Source organism: Oryctolagus cuniculus, chromosome 21, assembly GCF_051225735.1.
Source record: "Oryctolagus cuniculus isolate XC-2025 breed Fujian yellow rabbit chromosome 21, ASM5122573v1, whole genome shotgun sequence".
Classification (NCBI taxonomy): Eukaryota; Metazoa; Chordata; class Mammalia; order Lagomorpha; family Leporidae; genus Oryctolagus; species Oryctolagus cuniculus.
Window position 1 is genome coordinate 9,270,500 of NC_142887.1, and position 15,508 is coordinate 9,286,007.

Here is a 15,508-nt window from a genome sequence, read left to right on the forward strand (position 1 = left end):
TTCTGATGCCAGGAAATGGGCACAGCTGCCACTGTGCCCTAAAATCCTGCCGTGAGCGGGTGTGGCGGCCTGGCTGGGTGTAGTGACATTGGCGACTGCCGCCGGCTGTGCCCTGGTGTCCCATGGCACCCTGGCCGCCCTTGCTCAGCCGGACACTGGGCGTCTGCTCCATTCCCTTGTCCAGCAGGCGCAGCCTGGTGGGCTCCACTCCAGCTCAGCCCTGAGTCCTTCCTGTCCCCACCCCCGGCCCCGCCTGCCTGATGCAGTGGAAGTCAGCTAAAATGAAATCGGACTGAGAGGCAATGGCCACGTGTCTTGGCCAGCACGGTGGACCCTGTGCCGTGTTGGAGACCACTGCTCCCCACGGCAGCCCCGGAGATGGCTCGGCGGCCGCTCGGCACTGCCCGAGGCCGGCCTCTGCCATGTGGTGACGCCCGAGTCCTCACTGCGGCCTTGGCTGGGGCTCCCACCACTCGCCGAGCTGTGGCCTGATGCCTTCTCCCTCTTCTCCCTGTTTCTAGAACGTGTCAAGGTCAGTCCCACCTCAAGGCCTTTGCATCAGCCGTCCCCCCTACTCTTCCCCTGGATGTCCACGTGGGTCAGTCCTTTGCTTCTCTTGGTCTGTCCAAATGCCACCTCCTCCCAGAGGCCTGCTCTGATTTCCTGCTCAGGAATGGCAGCGACCCCGCCCCCACCATCCTCTTTCTGTCATTTCTTCCCGGGCCCATTTTACTTTATGCATTGTCTGCCTCCCGCACAGACCGTGACCGCTGTGGGCAGGGAGGCCCTGGCTGCACCCACAGCCGGAGTAGTGCACGCCCAGCCTGGTGGCTGCTTTTGCCATCCTCGGCTGCGTGAGTGCGTGGGAGGGCCTGGCCGAGGTCACATGCTGGGCCTGGCTGGGTCTTGCCCTCTGGGGACCTCTGTTCTCCGGCCGCTTCTCCCTGCTGGAGGAGGTGAGCCCGGGTCGGCCTGTGGCTGCAGGTAGCACACACAACAGGGCACCCTAGGGGCTTGCGCTGGGCCTGGAAGACACCCACTGTCTCAGCTTTGCGCTGCCTTCTGTTTCTCTCTCTCTTCCCTGGCGACCACAGGAGCTGGCGGGCGGGGATCCGCCGCGGGAGGTGTGTCACAGCCGCCTCTGTGGCCGGTGGCAAACGCCAGGCCCCACTCAAATCAGGCCCCAAAGGGCTCCTCCTGGTTTGTGTGGTTAGAATTCCGGTGCAGATCCTAGTTTCCGGCAGGGATCCAGAGCTTGGGAAGCTGCTCCCCGGCCTGTAGAGATCTCCGTGGGCGGGGCTGGCTCAGGGCAGGGGCAGTGTGAGAAGCCCCAGAAGCGGGAAGGAATGGCGCCCCACCCCTCCCCGCAGAGGCCTGGATGAGCTGGTGGGCTCCGTGCTGGCCTCTCTTTGCACGGCCAACAGAATTGCACAGGTGCGGGGGAATTGGAAAATGTTTAATTGGATAAAGTTCTTTTTTCAATTTATTCTTATTTATTTGAAAGGCAGAAAGAGAGAGAGAGAGCAAGAGAGATCTTCCATTTGCTGGTTCACTCCCCAAACGCCTGGGACAGCTGGGCCTGGACCAGGCTGAAGCCAGGAGCCTGGAATTGTATCCAGGTCTCCACTCGGGTGCAGGAGCCCAGGCACTTGAGCCATCACCTGCTGCCTCCAGAGTGCACGGTGACAGGGAGCAGAGGAACTGGGACAGGAACCAGGCAGTTGGATGTGGAATGCACCCAGCTGTACCACAGTGCCGGCCCCGGGCTTGTCTGCTTGCCTGCTTTCCTCTCTCTCTCTCTCTCTCATTTGAAAGGCAGAGTTAAGGAGAGAGAGAGAGAAACAGAGATTGTCCATCCTCTGGTTCACCCCCACAAATGGTTGCAATGGCCAGGGCTGGATCAGGCCTGGAGCCAGGAGCTTCCTCCGGTCTCCCCCGCGGGTGCAGGGCCCCCAGCACTTGGGCCATCATCTGCTACTTTCCCAGGTGCATTAGCAGGGAGCGGGATCAGAAGTGGAGCAGCCGCGGCTTGAACCTGCGCCCACATGGGATGCTGGCATGGCAGGTGGAGGTTTAACCTGCTGTGCTGCAATGCTGCCCCCTCCCCAGGTGTTTCTTTGAAAAGGAGGTACACAGACACTCAGAGAAGTACTCGAATCGCAGTACTCAGAGAAGTACTCTGTGTGCGAATGGTGTCAGCACGTCCTCCGCTTGTCTGCTTGTCTGCAGTGGGCACAGGCCACGCCTGGCGTGTCGTGGCTGGAATGCGTCCCCTGCCTCGCGGTGCAGCCCCCCTCGCCCCTTCCCTTGTCCCCAGCCCGGCTCGGAACGTGCTGGCACGTGCCGGTCAGCCCTCCGTGTCTGCATTTCTGTGGTGTTGTGTCTGAGGCCGGACGATGGCCACACGTTCGCCATCTGGGCTTTGGCGGTGTCCCTCGGCGGCCTCCGCTTGCCCCGCAGGGCCCCTTGATCATCATCCGGTACTCCTGGGCAATCACATCTGGTTAGATGCGCCATAAAGCTATAAATTAATTATGCTTATTGCCCGGGTGGGTCTCAGGTGTTTGGCAATCAGGAGGAAGAAACAGGGACCCACGGGCTCCCGCCCTGCCCAGTCGCTGCAGCGGCTCTGGGCTCCCCGGGCAGGGGGCGGGGCTGCCTTTCCCGGGGTCCTCGCGTCAGTGCTGGGGGGAGGATGGGAGGCAGGACTTTGTTCCTGGGGCGCTGGGCAGGGCCTCGAAGGGGCCTGTGTGGCAGCGGCGGCCAGGGCTTCCTTTCTACTTCCTGCTGGCTCCGGGCGGAGGTCTGGGTGGGTTCCGACAGGGCTGGAGGCCGGCCTCGCACTCCCGGGTCTGTCTCTGCGGCAGAGGGCAGGCCTCACGGTCAGAGCCTTGCGCAGGGGTCTGCGTCTGCCCGGAGCTTACCACCCTCCGGAGTTTCTAGGGCTTCCTTTCTGTTTTTTTTTCATTGAATTTGCAAGACAGAGAGAGAGAGACCTTGCCTCTGCCGCTCATCCCCAAAATACCCACAACACCCTGGGCCGAGCTGGCCACTGCTGGGAGCTGGTAACCCATCCAGGCCGCCCACGAGGTCGGCAGGAAGCAGCATGGGGCCTTGAACCCGCTCTGATGTGGGATGCGGGCGTCTGGTGGCGTCTCACCGGCCCCTCCCCCCGGAGGTCTCCATCCCAGTTCTCTGGCCGTGTGTGCCGGGCCCACGCCGTAGCCCAGTTCTCTGTCTGTGGCCGTGTGTGCTGGGGCCACGCCGTAGCCCAGTTCTCTGTGGCCGTGTGTGCCGGGCCCACGCCGTAGCCCAGTTCTCTGTCTGTGGCCGTGTGTGCCGGGCCCACGCCGTAGCCCAGTTCTCTGTCTGTGGCCGTGTGTGCCGGGCCCACGCCGTAGCCCAGTTCTCTGTCTGTGGCCGTGTGTGCCGGGCCCACGCCGTAGCCCAGTTCTCTGTCTGTGGCTGTGTGTGCCGGGCCCACACGGTAGGCTGCAGCTTGCAGCGTGGTGGAGGCCGAGGAAGCTGATTGGAGGCAGGGGTGGCTACGGCCGCACTCGGGCAGGGGTGAGGCAGGAGTCTGAAGAAATGAAGTCAGACGTCCGCGAAGTCCCTGCTTTTATTTCAAAGCAAGGCCGGGCTTTGCTGGGAAGAGCAGGGAGGATGTGGAATGCGGGGCTGAGTGCAGCAGGGGCGGGGCGGGGCGGGGCGGGGCGGAGACCCCCCCAGGTGTGTTTTCTCCTTTGTGTGACCTGCAAGAGACAGAGAGCAACCTCTGCTGACGTTTGAAATGGCTTTCTTTGTTTATTTGAGAGAGAGAGGGAGAGAGGGAGGGAGCTCTCATCCACTGGCTCATTCACCAAGTGCCTGCAGTGCCTGGGGGGCCGCAGCTGGGAGCTGGGAACTGGGGGGGGGGGGCAGCCATCGCCTGCTGCTCCCAGGACGCGCGTTAGCCGGGCACCGGGGGCCAGAGCTGGTGTCCCCGCTTCACCGTCTCCCGTGGCACTGGGGACGTTTGCAGTGCTGTGCGGCCATCACCTGAGTTCCCATGAGCCGTCGCACCCCACTCTTGGCCCTGTCCGAGCGTGGGTCTCTCCCGTCGCTCCGTGGGCTCGTCGATGGCCCGTGGTGCATCGGGCTGAGCAGGAGGGGGCGTTTGCCAGGTCTGCTTGGTGGCTGCCAAGGTCCGCCATGGCGGCTGGGTGTCGCCGTCTCACCTGGGGGTGGAGGGCCTCTGTCAGCCCCTGCTCATGCACGCCGGTGTCACCCTGCACGCTGCTGCTGAGGGAAAGAAGGGAGTGGGTGAGTCTGCTCCCCTCCCCCGGATGGCAGGGACATCTGGCCGCAGGTGCGCACACCTGAGCTCTCCCAGGGACGCCGCAGGGCTTCAGAAGAGTCTGGCTGCCTGGTGTGGCGCTCACCGGAGTCCCCACCCGCCTCGTCTGAATCCTTCCCTCCCTCACGTATCCAGCGCCCCACACGCCCCTGCGCCTCCCCACCTCCCTGGCTCGCCCCTGCCTTGCGTCCACCTGGATGGCCGGTCCCTGTCTCCTCCTGGCTCAGAGTGTGGCTCGGCTCTGTCCCGCGCCCAGGCCCTGTCTGGTCATTGTCGCAGGTGTGCTGTCTCCCGCCATCTCTGCGCCCCTTGTGCCCGGCTCAGGGCTGGCACAACGCCTGCGCACCCTCCTCTGACGCCCACCCCGCCCTCGCCTCCCAGGTGCACCCCTGTTTCTCTCCCACCCTCACTTCTACAACGCCGACCCGGTCCTGGCAGAAGCCGTGCTCGGCCTCCACCCCAACGAAGAAGAACACGCTCTGTTCCTGGACATCCACCCGGTGAGCCCGGGCCCCCGAGGGCGGGCAGCGGGGAGGCTGTTCCTGTGCCCACCCAGGCCTTCCTGCCCCCTCCCCACGGCCCAGGGCCGCTGCAGGGCAGGGGGCCGGTGCAGGGCAGGGGTGCTGGTGCAAGGCGGGGTGCCGGTGCAGGGCAGGGGGCCTGGGGCAGGGCAGGGGGCCGGTGCAGGGCAGGGGGGCCGGTGCAGGGCAGGCTGCCGGTGCAAGGCGGGGTGCCGGTGCAGGGCGGGGTGCCGGTGCAGGGCAGGCTGCCAGTGCAAGGCGGGGTGCCGGTGCAGGGCGGGCTGCCGGTGCAGGGCAGGGGGGCCGGTGCAGGACAGGGGGGCCGGTGCAGGGCAGGGGGGCCGGTGCAGGGCTGGGGGGCCGGTGCAAGGCGGGGTGCCGGTGCAGGGCGGGGTGCCAGTGTAGGGCAGGGGTGCCGGTGCAGGGCAGGGGGACCGGTGCAGGGCGGGGGGGCCGGTGCAGGGCAGGGGGACCGGTGCAGGGCGGGGGGGCCGGTGCAGGGCAGGGGGGCCGGTGCAGGGCGGGGGGGCCGGTGCAGGGCAGGGGTGCCGGTGCAGGGCAGGGGGACCGGTGCAGGGCGGGGGGGCCGGTGCAGGGCAGGGGGGCCGGTGCAGGGCGGGGGGGCCAGTGCAAGGCTGGGTGCCGGTGCAGGGCGGGGTGCCAGTGTAGGGCAGGGGTGCCAGGGAGCCGGCCGTCTTTGGCTCCGATATGGAGCTATCAGAGATCCTCACTTTACCCCAACTCCATAGTTCAAGTATTTGATTATCCCTCTCTAAGGCTCTATAAAAGGACTGTAAGACAGTAAATTAATTAGGAATTATCAGCCTGGTGTGTCTCCTGCAAATTAGCTGGAGCAGGCCCTTGGGCTGTGTCAAGGCACCATAAAGATCTTCAGATAGCAGCGGGAGGGAGCATCCCGCGGATAAGTCAGGCTCTGTGGAACCTGCCCCACGTGCGGCTGCGTGTGCGGGCGGGGCCCGTGGCCCTGCTGCCAGCCGGCTGTGCCCCTCTCCTGGGCCCTCCTGTGGTCTCTGCCACGGATTCAGACGCTCCCTGGGTTTGTGTTCCTGGGCTCATTTTTCAAATGGGACACTCTGGATGGTGCCTGTTAGCTGTGTCCAGCGCCCCCCTCACACCTGCACGCCCTGGGGGAGGACGCGTGGACGTCCATGCCGGGAGTGGGAGCGGCTCCAGGCCCAGCAGAGCAGCCCTGGTGCTGCCCCTCTGCCTCCTGCCTCACCTCCCCGTGCCCCCACCCCGGCCCTGTAATCGCTGTCTCCTCCCTGCCTCTGTGGGTGGTGTGTTTATATTTTTACCTGATGAGAAGATTTATTTGAAAAGCAGAGTGACGTGTGGGGTGGGGGGGGAGATCATTTATTTGCTGCTTCGATCACCAGACACCTGCTACAGCTGTGGCTGGGCCAGGCCAGAGCCAGGAGCCGGGAGCTCTGTCTGGTCCCCCGTGTGGCTAGGCCAGGCCAGAGCCGAGAGCCTGGAGCTCCGTCCGGTCTCCCACATGGCGGGGCCAGGCCAGAGCCGGGAGCCGGGAGCTCCGTCCGGTCTCCCGCGTGGCCGGGCCAGGCCGGAGCCGGGAGCCTGGAGCTCCGTCCGGTCTCCCACGTGGCTGGCAGGGGCCCCAGTGCTTGAGCCATCACTGCTGCCTCCCAGGGCTGCATCTGCAGGGAGCAGGACTCGAACCCCAGGCTCTGCAGTGTGGGCTGTGGGCGGCGCAGGCGGGGGCTCAGCCTCTGTGGCAAACGCCCAGCCGGCCCTCTGTTCCTGAACCAGCTCTGACTGGGCACCCGGAGGGCGCGCCTGCCCCCTGGCGACCAGTGTGGCGCTCAGTCCGCGTGTGTGCGTGTGTGCCCGGCTCCAGGGCTGGGCACAGCCTTCATCCCACGCAGTCGCCAGCATCCCTTCTGTTTGCGGCGGGGCTGGGAGAAGGGGCTTGGCTGGCCCTGGGGCGTGCGGGTGGCCCGCGTCCTCAGCGCCTGCTCACCGCAGGTCACCGGGATCCCCATGAACTGCTCCGTGAAGCTGCAGCTGAGCCTCTACATGAAAGCCATCAGGGGCATCGGGTGAGTGGGCCGGGCCGCACCTGCTGGGGCTCGGGGCCTGCGCACACTGCTTTCCCCAGGGGGCCTGAGGCCCAGCTGCACCCTGACTCCCCTCCCCAGAGTCCCCGTCTTCCTTCTGCATCCCGCCCCGCCCCAAACTAGCCAGGGTCTTCCATCCACGGCAGAGTCAGGCAGAGCCGAGGGTTGGGGGCAGCGGAAGGCTGCAGACGGCCACGTGTGCACGCTCCCTCTGAGGGCGGAGCTCCTTACAGAGACGGACAGAATCGCAGGGAGAGACAGCGAGATCTCCCGTCTGCTCCTTCCCTCCCGGGAGCTGCAACAGCCAGGGCCGGGCCAGGCCAACGCCAGGAGCCAGGAGCTTCCTCTGGGTCTCCCACTGCTCCTCGTCTCTCTGGGGGGAGTGTCCCACGCGTGTGGTGTCCCTGGCACCGTGTTCTCGGGGTGCGTCCTGCCCGGGCGGGCTCCCGCTGTCTGGGTGGTGTCCACTCACGGGCAGGGCTGCCCGTGTAGACACACGAGGGGCACCTCGGCAAGCCTGTGGAGACGCAGAGTTGACGGATGAGTGTTGTGGGGGCAAAAAAGAAATGGAAACCTGCGCTCCTTTTTTTTTTTTTTTTTTCCGAATTGCTACTTATTTTCATTTTATTTGAGAGACACACGGAAGAGAGACAGATCCTTCACCCACTGGTTCACTCCCCAAATACCAGCAACAGCTGGGCTCGGGCCAGGCTGGAGCCAGCAGCCGGGAACCCCGTGGGGTCTCCCACGTGGCCAGCAGGGAGAGAGGACCCTGAGCCGCCACCTGCTGCCCCCGGAGGACCGTCCTGGGGTCGGGCCGCACGGCCCAGCGCCGCCCTGAGCCCCAGGACGGCCGCTCACCCGCTCACCTCGCTTCCCTGCAGGCAAACCGGGAAGATCGAGCCTGTGGTGCTGCCGCTGATGTGGTTTGGGGAGGTAAGGCCCGGTGGGCGTCGGGACAGGTGCGGGTGAGGGGCGGGGCTGCCGGCCTGCGGGGGCTGAGCGGCGCCTGGGGGGCTGGGGACGCAGGCACTGGCCAGGAGCCCCTCCATCCAGGTGAGCGCTGGCCAGAAGCCCCCATCTAGGTGGGCGCTGGCCAGGAGCCCCCCATCCAGGTGGGCACTGGCTGGGAGCCCCCCATCCAGGTGGGCACTGACCGGACTGGCCTCAGGGTGCCAGCCTTGCACTGGCCCCTTCCCTCCTCCTGGGCCACTGACTCCCTGTTTTGTGTTGTGTTCAGTTTAGCTTATTTCTCCCCGTCTTAACGCGGCGGGCGCTGACTGGCCAGGTCAGCCAGCCTGCAAAGGTCAAGCTCACTCTGCCCCAGCCAGGTCTAAGCCAGTTGGCGAGAAGGTGGGGCTCTGCGCCATTCAGTCATTCTGGGCCCCAAGCCCCGCCCACACAGCCCCGCCCTCTTCTGTTCATTGGGTGGGGAAAGAGCTGTAGCTGGTGTGGGTGGCACTTAAAGACCAGGCCCACCTCCCATTGGCCAGAATCTGACCACATGGCCCTGCCCCCACCTGAAAGGCCTTCTGGGAAATGTAGTCTGCCCTGGGGGAAGCAGAGGCCCCCTGCGCGCCCCAGCCTGCTTCGCAGGGGCCGTGGCAGAGGCCTTGCGCTGGGCGAGGCAGGTCGCGTGGGGGTCACAGCCGCTGGCCCCGCGCTCCCTTTTGTCCTTTGCCCCCCAGAGCGGGGCCATGGAGGGCGAGACGCTCAGCACGTTCTACACCCAGCTGGTGCTGCTGCCCAACGTGCTGCAGTACGCACAGTACGTCCTCCTGGCGCTGGGCTGCGTCCTGCTGCTCGCCCCTGTCATCTACCAAGTCCGCAGCCAGGTAGGTGGCGGCCAGAGCGCGGCCCGGCCGCCGGGGGGGACGGGGTCTGAGGCGGGGCTCAGGCCTGTGCTAGCTTCTGCCCCCTGCCACTTGCATCCTTCACTTCCTGCCGCGCACTGCTCTGCCTGTCCTGGGGGCAGGGGGCCGCGGGTGGGTTCCAGCAGAGGCGCCTGGCGCTTGAGGCATCTGCTCGTCCCGCCAGGCTAGGTGCAGGCGTCCTCCTAGGCGAGGACCCTGTCGGGGAGCGAGGGGGCTGGCGGTGTGGTCAAGGGGACAGGTGGACGCCAGGTAAAGGGACAGGCGAGGTCGTCTCCCTGGGGGGACGGGGACAGCCGCGAGCCGAGGACGAGGTGCACCGAGCCACGCGCTGGCTCCCAGGCCAGGCTTTCTCACGGCCGCGGTGCGTTTAAACAGCAGGTGAGACTGATCATCCCAGGGCCATTCCCACCTGGGAGCAGAACGGAAGAAGCGTCTTCCCTTTTTTCACTTTAAGTCTTTGAGACCTGCAGTGTTCAAGGGCGCGGGGGACCGGCTCAGAGCCCCAGGAAAAGCATCTCGGAAGAGGTACAATTCAAGCTCCCATGTGAACACTAAGAAGGCAGGAAAACAATAACCCAGTGGCAGGGACAGCCAGTGCAAAGGCCCACGGCAGGGATGGCCAGGCTGGCGTGGCGGGGAGTGAGGGTGGGGGGAGAAAGCTAAGGTGGAGCTGGGGCTGCTTTCAGGCACGGGCAGGTCCCCCGGCCCTGGGATGCAGGCTGAGACGCTTGGGACCGATTCCCAGTGTGACAGGAGCCACGGCGCCTTGCGCTGGACAGCTGCTGTATGGTGAACTGGTTCCGAGGTCTGGAGACGGGCGGGAAAGAACTTGCTCTTCTGTTGTTTGTTTATAAAGATTTTTTAATTTACTTGGAAGGCAGAGTTACAGAGAGGCAGAGAGAGAGAGAGGCAGAGAGAGAGGCAGAGAGAGAAGTGGGGGCAGAGAGAGAGAGAGGCAGAGAGAGAAGGGGGGGCAGAGAGAGAGAGATATCGTCCATCCGCTGGTTCACTCCCCAAATGGCCGCCATGGCCAGAGCTGTGCCGATTTGAAGCCAGGAGCTTCTCCCACGGCTCCCACGCAGCTGCAGGGGCCCCAGCACTGGGCCGTCTTCCACTGCTTCCCAGGTGCATCAGCAGGGAGCTGGATGGGAAGTGGCGCAGCCAGGACAGCCGGGGCCCACACGGGATGCCGGCACTGCGGGCAGTGTCTTACCCTGCTGTGCCACAGCGCTGGCCCCGCAGGGCTTAAGGAAAGGCCCGGAGCTACACCATGGCCGGTGGGTGGGCAGGGAGGGCTGCCAGCCCCAGGCCAGGAGTCCTGAGAGGCTGGGCCGTGAGACCTGACACCACCCAGAGCCTCCTGCCCTCGTGGGCGTGGGCAGCCTGCCTCCGTGCTTGCTTTCTCGCTCTGGTGCAGCCGCTGCAGCCCACGTCGCCCTCCGCCATGGCCTCTGCTGAGACCAGGCGTTCTGGGCTCTCGGCCTGGCCGTTGGAACCAGACCCCGGCTTCTTCCCAGGCTGCCCGCTCTCACTGTGCAGGGGCCTTGAGGGTTTGTGCCCTGCGCCGGGCGGGTTGAACGGCCCTGTTGGGAGCCGCCTTCTGTGCGGTGGCCCCTGGAGAGCCGGTGCCCAGCTGGGCTCTGACTGCAGCCAGCCAGTGAGAGCTGCCTGTGGTCCCTTCGCTGAATCACGCAGGGAGGGCGCCAGGGACAGAGGCCACGCTCCCAGCCGGGGACACTGCCTGCAGGAACCCCGCGGCAGTCCCCCCGCATGGCTCCTCATCCCCCTCCAGCAGGGGACACAGCAGGAAGGTGCTGGCCAGGGTCCCCTCCCCTGATGCCCACGGGGACCCTGCCAGGTCCTGTGTCCTGTGGCTCAGGCTCCTGTCCCTGCAGATTCCCCAGGGGCCCCGTGATTGATCTGGGTCCCATGAGGTCTGTGTTTTTTGTTTTTTGTTTTTTTTTTTGTGGCTCAGCAGGCTTATGTCCTACTCGTTTTCTGTGTTTGCCCTGCTTTCTTGCTTAGCCGCATGCCAGTTAACTCACTGCATTTCAGCTCCTCTTCAGAGAGCTTGTTTCTTCTCAAGCCATTTTTTAAGAAATCAAAAGTATTTTAACAGAAAACTCCACCTCTCGTCCGCTCCACCCGCTGCCCCGCTGCTTCTCTGCTGCCCGGTCCTGCGGCCTCGGCCGGCCCGCGTCTGTCCGAGAGCCCAGCCCAGCTGCTGAGGGCCGTGGGAGCCCCGAGCCCGCACCCGCTCTCCCCTCTGCCCTCCTCACGGCGAGACCGTGCTAACGCGAGAGTCTGCGGCAGCGGCCGCCCTAAACCAGCTTGGTTGTCTTCTAGGAGAAGTGCTATTTATTTTGGAGTAGTAGTAAAAAGGGCTCGAAGGATAAGGAGGCCGCTCAGGCCTACTCTGAATCCCTGATGACGCCAGACCCCAAGGGCACTGTGCTCCAAGAAGCAAGGCTGTAGGTGGGTACCAGGTAACGCCACGCCCCGCCGCCCTCCCGGCCACGCCCGCGGCTCCGGCCCCTGCTCAGCCCCAGCTCGGCCTGGAGCCTCTGCCGACGGGGGACCCACACGGCCTGGTTTGCAGTCCCGGTTCCCAGTGGGTGGTGGATCCCGGGACCTCGGGGTTTGGAGGTAGAAGGGCCAGGAACCCCCTGTCGGAGAAACGTTGGTCGAAGTCCAGATTGCTTGGCTGAGAACAAAGAATTTAGGCATCCATTGAGCACCAGCTGTATGCCCAGGACAGGGCCTGCCAGTTGTGCTGCCAGACTGGGCACCAGCATGAACCCGGGCGTGAGCCATGGGCGGTGCCGGCCAGTCTGGATGTCAGGGCAGCGGGAGGACGGTCAGCCTGTGAGCGCCGAGCAGAGGCTCCCTGCACGCATTCAGACGCAGGCCCCCGGTGGTGCCCGGCACCCCTGCCTGCGGGACAAGCGGGCGCTGCCTTCGGGGGTCCCCTCTGTCCCGAGCTGTGCCCCTGCAGGCCTGAGGTCTGAGTGGCCGTGGCCGTGGCCGTGGCCGCAGCCGCAGGCCCTCCAGTTTGAGGCCGGGCAGGGCTGAGCGGCGCCTCAGATGATAGCTGCTATTTTAGCCTCTGAGGATGCCGCCGCCCTCGCCCTCCTGAGGCTGGGCCCGTCTGGCTGAAACAGCGTCCCCGGGAACCCAAGGCCAGGGCATGAGGCCCGGCCCGGCTCGGCTCGCGGGGGCTCTCGGCCGCCTCTGCCCGGGCTGGCGAGGGGAGGTAGATCGGGGCGCTTCTCCGAGGCAGGCGCGGGGTCCCCAGGCGGGGGGGGGGGGCAGGGAGCCGGGTCAGAGCCCCATGGCTGCAGCGCCCTGGACACAGGACCTCCTGCTGTCCCCGCCGCCTCCCTGACTAAAGCAAAGCCAGGGTCTCCTCTTCCCAGTAGACGCCCGTTCCCGTCCATGTGCCGAGAGGCCCGGCCGCCCTGCGTGTGCAGGAACTGCAGCGTCCTCAGTGGGCCTGGGGCCCCAGCCCCTGCGGGAGGCCCTCACCTCTCCCTGCTCCTGGGCGTGGGCAGTGGACCCCAGGATGCCTGCTTGTGGGGGTGGGGACGGCCTCGCTGGCTCAGATGGGGGTCTTGAGACGCACAGGCAGGGGCAGCTCCCGGGCCGCCGTGCCCTCGTGCCGTGGACAGCCTGGACAGCAGCCCAGGGCGGCCCTTCGGGGAGATGCTGGACCTCTGGTGTCTCCTCGTCCATCTCTGTCCCTCTCAGTCCTGCTTCCTCAGTGACACAAAAGGGGGAGGGGAGGAGGCGCCGGCTCCTTGGGGTCTGGTTCCCGTGTCTGCCCTGGGAGCCCCCTCTTGCAGCCAGGGCTCCCCCAGCCTGTGACTTCCTCACATGGGGGCTCCCGTGCCCACTGGGCCTGACAGCCTCAGACGCGGCCGTGAGCAAGTGGGACCCCCGGGCTGTGCAGTGTCGGGGGTTCCCGGCCCCGGGGGCAAGCAGGACCTCCCGGCTGTGCAGTGTCAGGGTTCCCGGCCCCGGGGGCAAGCAGGACCCCCCGGCTGTGCAGTGTCAGGGTTCCCGGCCCCGGGGGCAAGCAGGACCCCCCGGCTGTGCAGTGTCAGGGTTCCCGGCCCCGGGGGCAAGCAGGACCCCCCCCCAGCTGTGCAGTGTTGGGTTCCTGGCTCTGGGGGCAAGCAGGACCCCCCAGCTGTGCAGTGTCGGGGGTTCCCGGCCCCGGGGGCAAGCAGGACCCCCGGGCTGTGCAGTGTTGGGTTCCTGGCTCTGCGGGCAAGCAGGACCTCCCGGCTGTGCAGTGTCGGGGGTTCCCGGCCCCGGGGGCAAGCAGGACCTCCCGGCTGTGCAGTGTCGGGGGTTCCCGGCCCCGGGGGCAAGCAGGACCCCCGGGCTGTGCAGTGTTGGGTTCCTGGCTCTGCGGGCAAGCAGGACCTCCCGGCTGTGCAGTGTCGGGGGTTCCCGGCCCCGGGGGCAAGCAGGACCCCCGGGCTGTGCAGTGTTGGGTTCCTGGCTCTGCGGGCAAGCAGGACCCCCCCGGCTGTGCAGTGTTGGGTTCCTGGCTCTGGGGGCAAGCAGGACCCCCGGGCTGTGCAGTGTCGGGGGTTCCCGGCCCTGGGGGCAAGCAGGACCCCCGGCTGTGCAGTGTTGGGTTCCTGGTGGCCTCTGCCCCGGGGACGAGGCACTGTCATCATCTTCCTCCCCAATCTTTCCACTCTTACACTAGATCAGTTGCGGCCTCTGTGTCTCCTCCCACCCAGACCAGTCCACCGCCGACCTCCGGTCCCGTCTCCGGCCCTCGCAGTCCCCGCCCATCTCCCCAAGGCCCTTCCCCGCCTCCCCAGAGGCTCGGTAGCCAGGAATTCGCTGTGTAGCACTTTTCCTACAGAGCCTGTGTGTGCGCATGCGTGAACTGGAGCGCGCGGGCATGTGTACGCATGCGTGAAGGGAGCATGTGTGCGCATGTGTGGAGAGCGCAGAGCCTATGTGTGCGCATGCGTGAACCAGCCCGCGTGTCCAGGTTCATGTCTGCGTGGGCCGCGCCTTCTGTCTCGTGCTGCTCTGTCCCCGGCTCCGTGTCTGTGGCACGCAGTGGTCTTGTCTGGTTGTGGCGTGTTGATCGTGGTGCACGCCCGGTTCCGCTTTGGGCCTCGGGTTCCCCCTCTCGGGGGCTGGGGGCAGAGCCATGGGGAGGCTCGTGAGCCTGGAGCCCTGGCCACGGCCTCCCGGGCCCGTGGGTCCGCGTGGCCGGGTCGGGGCTGGGGCTGGGCCCGTGACTGGCTTCCGTTTCTCCGCAGGGTCGCCGGCAGAGCCTGGCCGCCGGCCCGGAGCAGCCCGCCGGCCCGCATACCCCGCTCCTCCAGGACTCGCCCTGCGGACCGCCCGCCGGCCCCACGGCCTGACCCCCGCCGCCACACCCCTGTCTGCACACCTGCCCTTGTGCTGCAGGCACTCAGGGATGCACCTGTCGCCGGGGGCCCGGAGGAGGGGCAGCCATAGCACTGTTCTAGAACCTTCTCTCGGGGGGACTCCCCCAGGCCCCAGCCAGCTTGCAGTGGGCATTGTGTCCTGTCCCGGCTGAGCCCGGCCCCGCCTCTCCCTGGTTGCCTCCCATCAGACCTGAGTCCGGCAACCCACATGGGAGGGACCTGGGAATCCCCCGGGGTCCGGGTGGGCAGGGGGCGAGGGCTTAGTGCCAGACCCTGACTGAGAGCTGCCCCCATCCTCTGCCTGCCTGGGCCCCGGCGGAGGGTGTGAGCCCAGGAGGTGCCTGTGGCTCCCCGGGCCTGCCCCCCGGCCTGCTCTCCAGCCTAAACTGACATCAGCCTGCACTGAGCCGGCCACTCCCCTGTGGCCCTGCCCGGCTGTCCCCACGGGGGCCCTGACTCCTCAGGTGCCAAAGTGGAGGCAGGTGACCTCCTGGGGGGTGGGGGTGGGGGCCGTCTGCCTGGGCCCTGGGACAGGTCTGTCCCTTTTCTACTGGAAAACAATTGAGTTTTAGCACCTTTTACAAATCTATTAAAGCAATAAACCTTTGTAGAAATTGAGCTGGAGTCTGGCAGCCTGTGGTCTGGGGCTGGGACCCCCGGAACCCCACCCCACCCTGGGCGGGCTGCTCACCTGCCTCCCTGTTTGCAGAGTCCAGCCTTGTGCGTATCTCAGCTTCTGCCTCCGTGGAAGCCCTGGGGGCAAGCAAACCCCCTGCCTGTGTGGACGAGCAGGAAGTCCCTTGGGGCCACTCCCGGGTCACCTCCACGGCTGGCGAGAGGTGGCTCGGCTGGCGAGAGGTGGCTCGGAGGAGGGCTGGGGCCCTCGGAACGTCTTCAGCCTGGGTTCAGGCGTCCAGCCCTGGACGGCAGGGCGGGGTCGTGCACCTGCTGGGGCGCGCACGGAGCAGCTCTCGGCCGGGATTCGGTGTCCCTGCCCCCTGCACGCGACGCTGCCCTCTGCGTTCGTACCTGGAGCCTCTGAGCCGCTCACCCCTCGCCCTGCTGGGCTCTGGGGGCCCGGCCCTGTGCAAAGCGAGGCACATGCGGGGGTTCACGTGGCTCTGGCGTAGTGTCGCAGTCTGCGTGGGCTGCTGGGATGAAGGACCTGGGGCAGACTTCCACGCACTTGGTCCTGGAGGCCACAGGTCCCCAACGGAGGGGCGGGACCTCTGCTGGCTTCCTTGAGCTTCCTGTCTGC

General features: G+C 66.4%; 1 protein-coding gene across 2 annotated transcripts in view; it reads left to right on the top strand.

Moving 5' to 3' along the window:
- The window catches only part of SCARB1 (scavenger receptor class B member 1), a 51,964-nt gene extending 37,096 nt beyond the window's left edge, over window positions 1–14,868 (top strand). The window contains 6 exon segments of one of the 2 annotated variants that reach the window (NM_001082788.1): window positions 4,718–4,836; window positions 6,862–6,935; window positions 7,838–7,889; window positions 8,642–8,788; window positions 11,174–11,302; window positions 14,119–14,865. In NM_001082788.1, the coding sequence (NP_001076257.1) occupies window positions 4,718–4,836; window positions 6,862–6,935; window positions 7,838–7,889; window positions 8,642–8,788; window positions 11,174–11,302 (521 nt within the window). In that variant the 3' untranslated portion in view covers window positions 14,119–14,865. 2 annotated transcript variants of the gene reach the window in all.
- The last annotated feature ends 640 nt before the right edge of the window (window positions 14,869–15,508 follow it).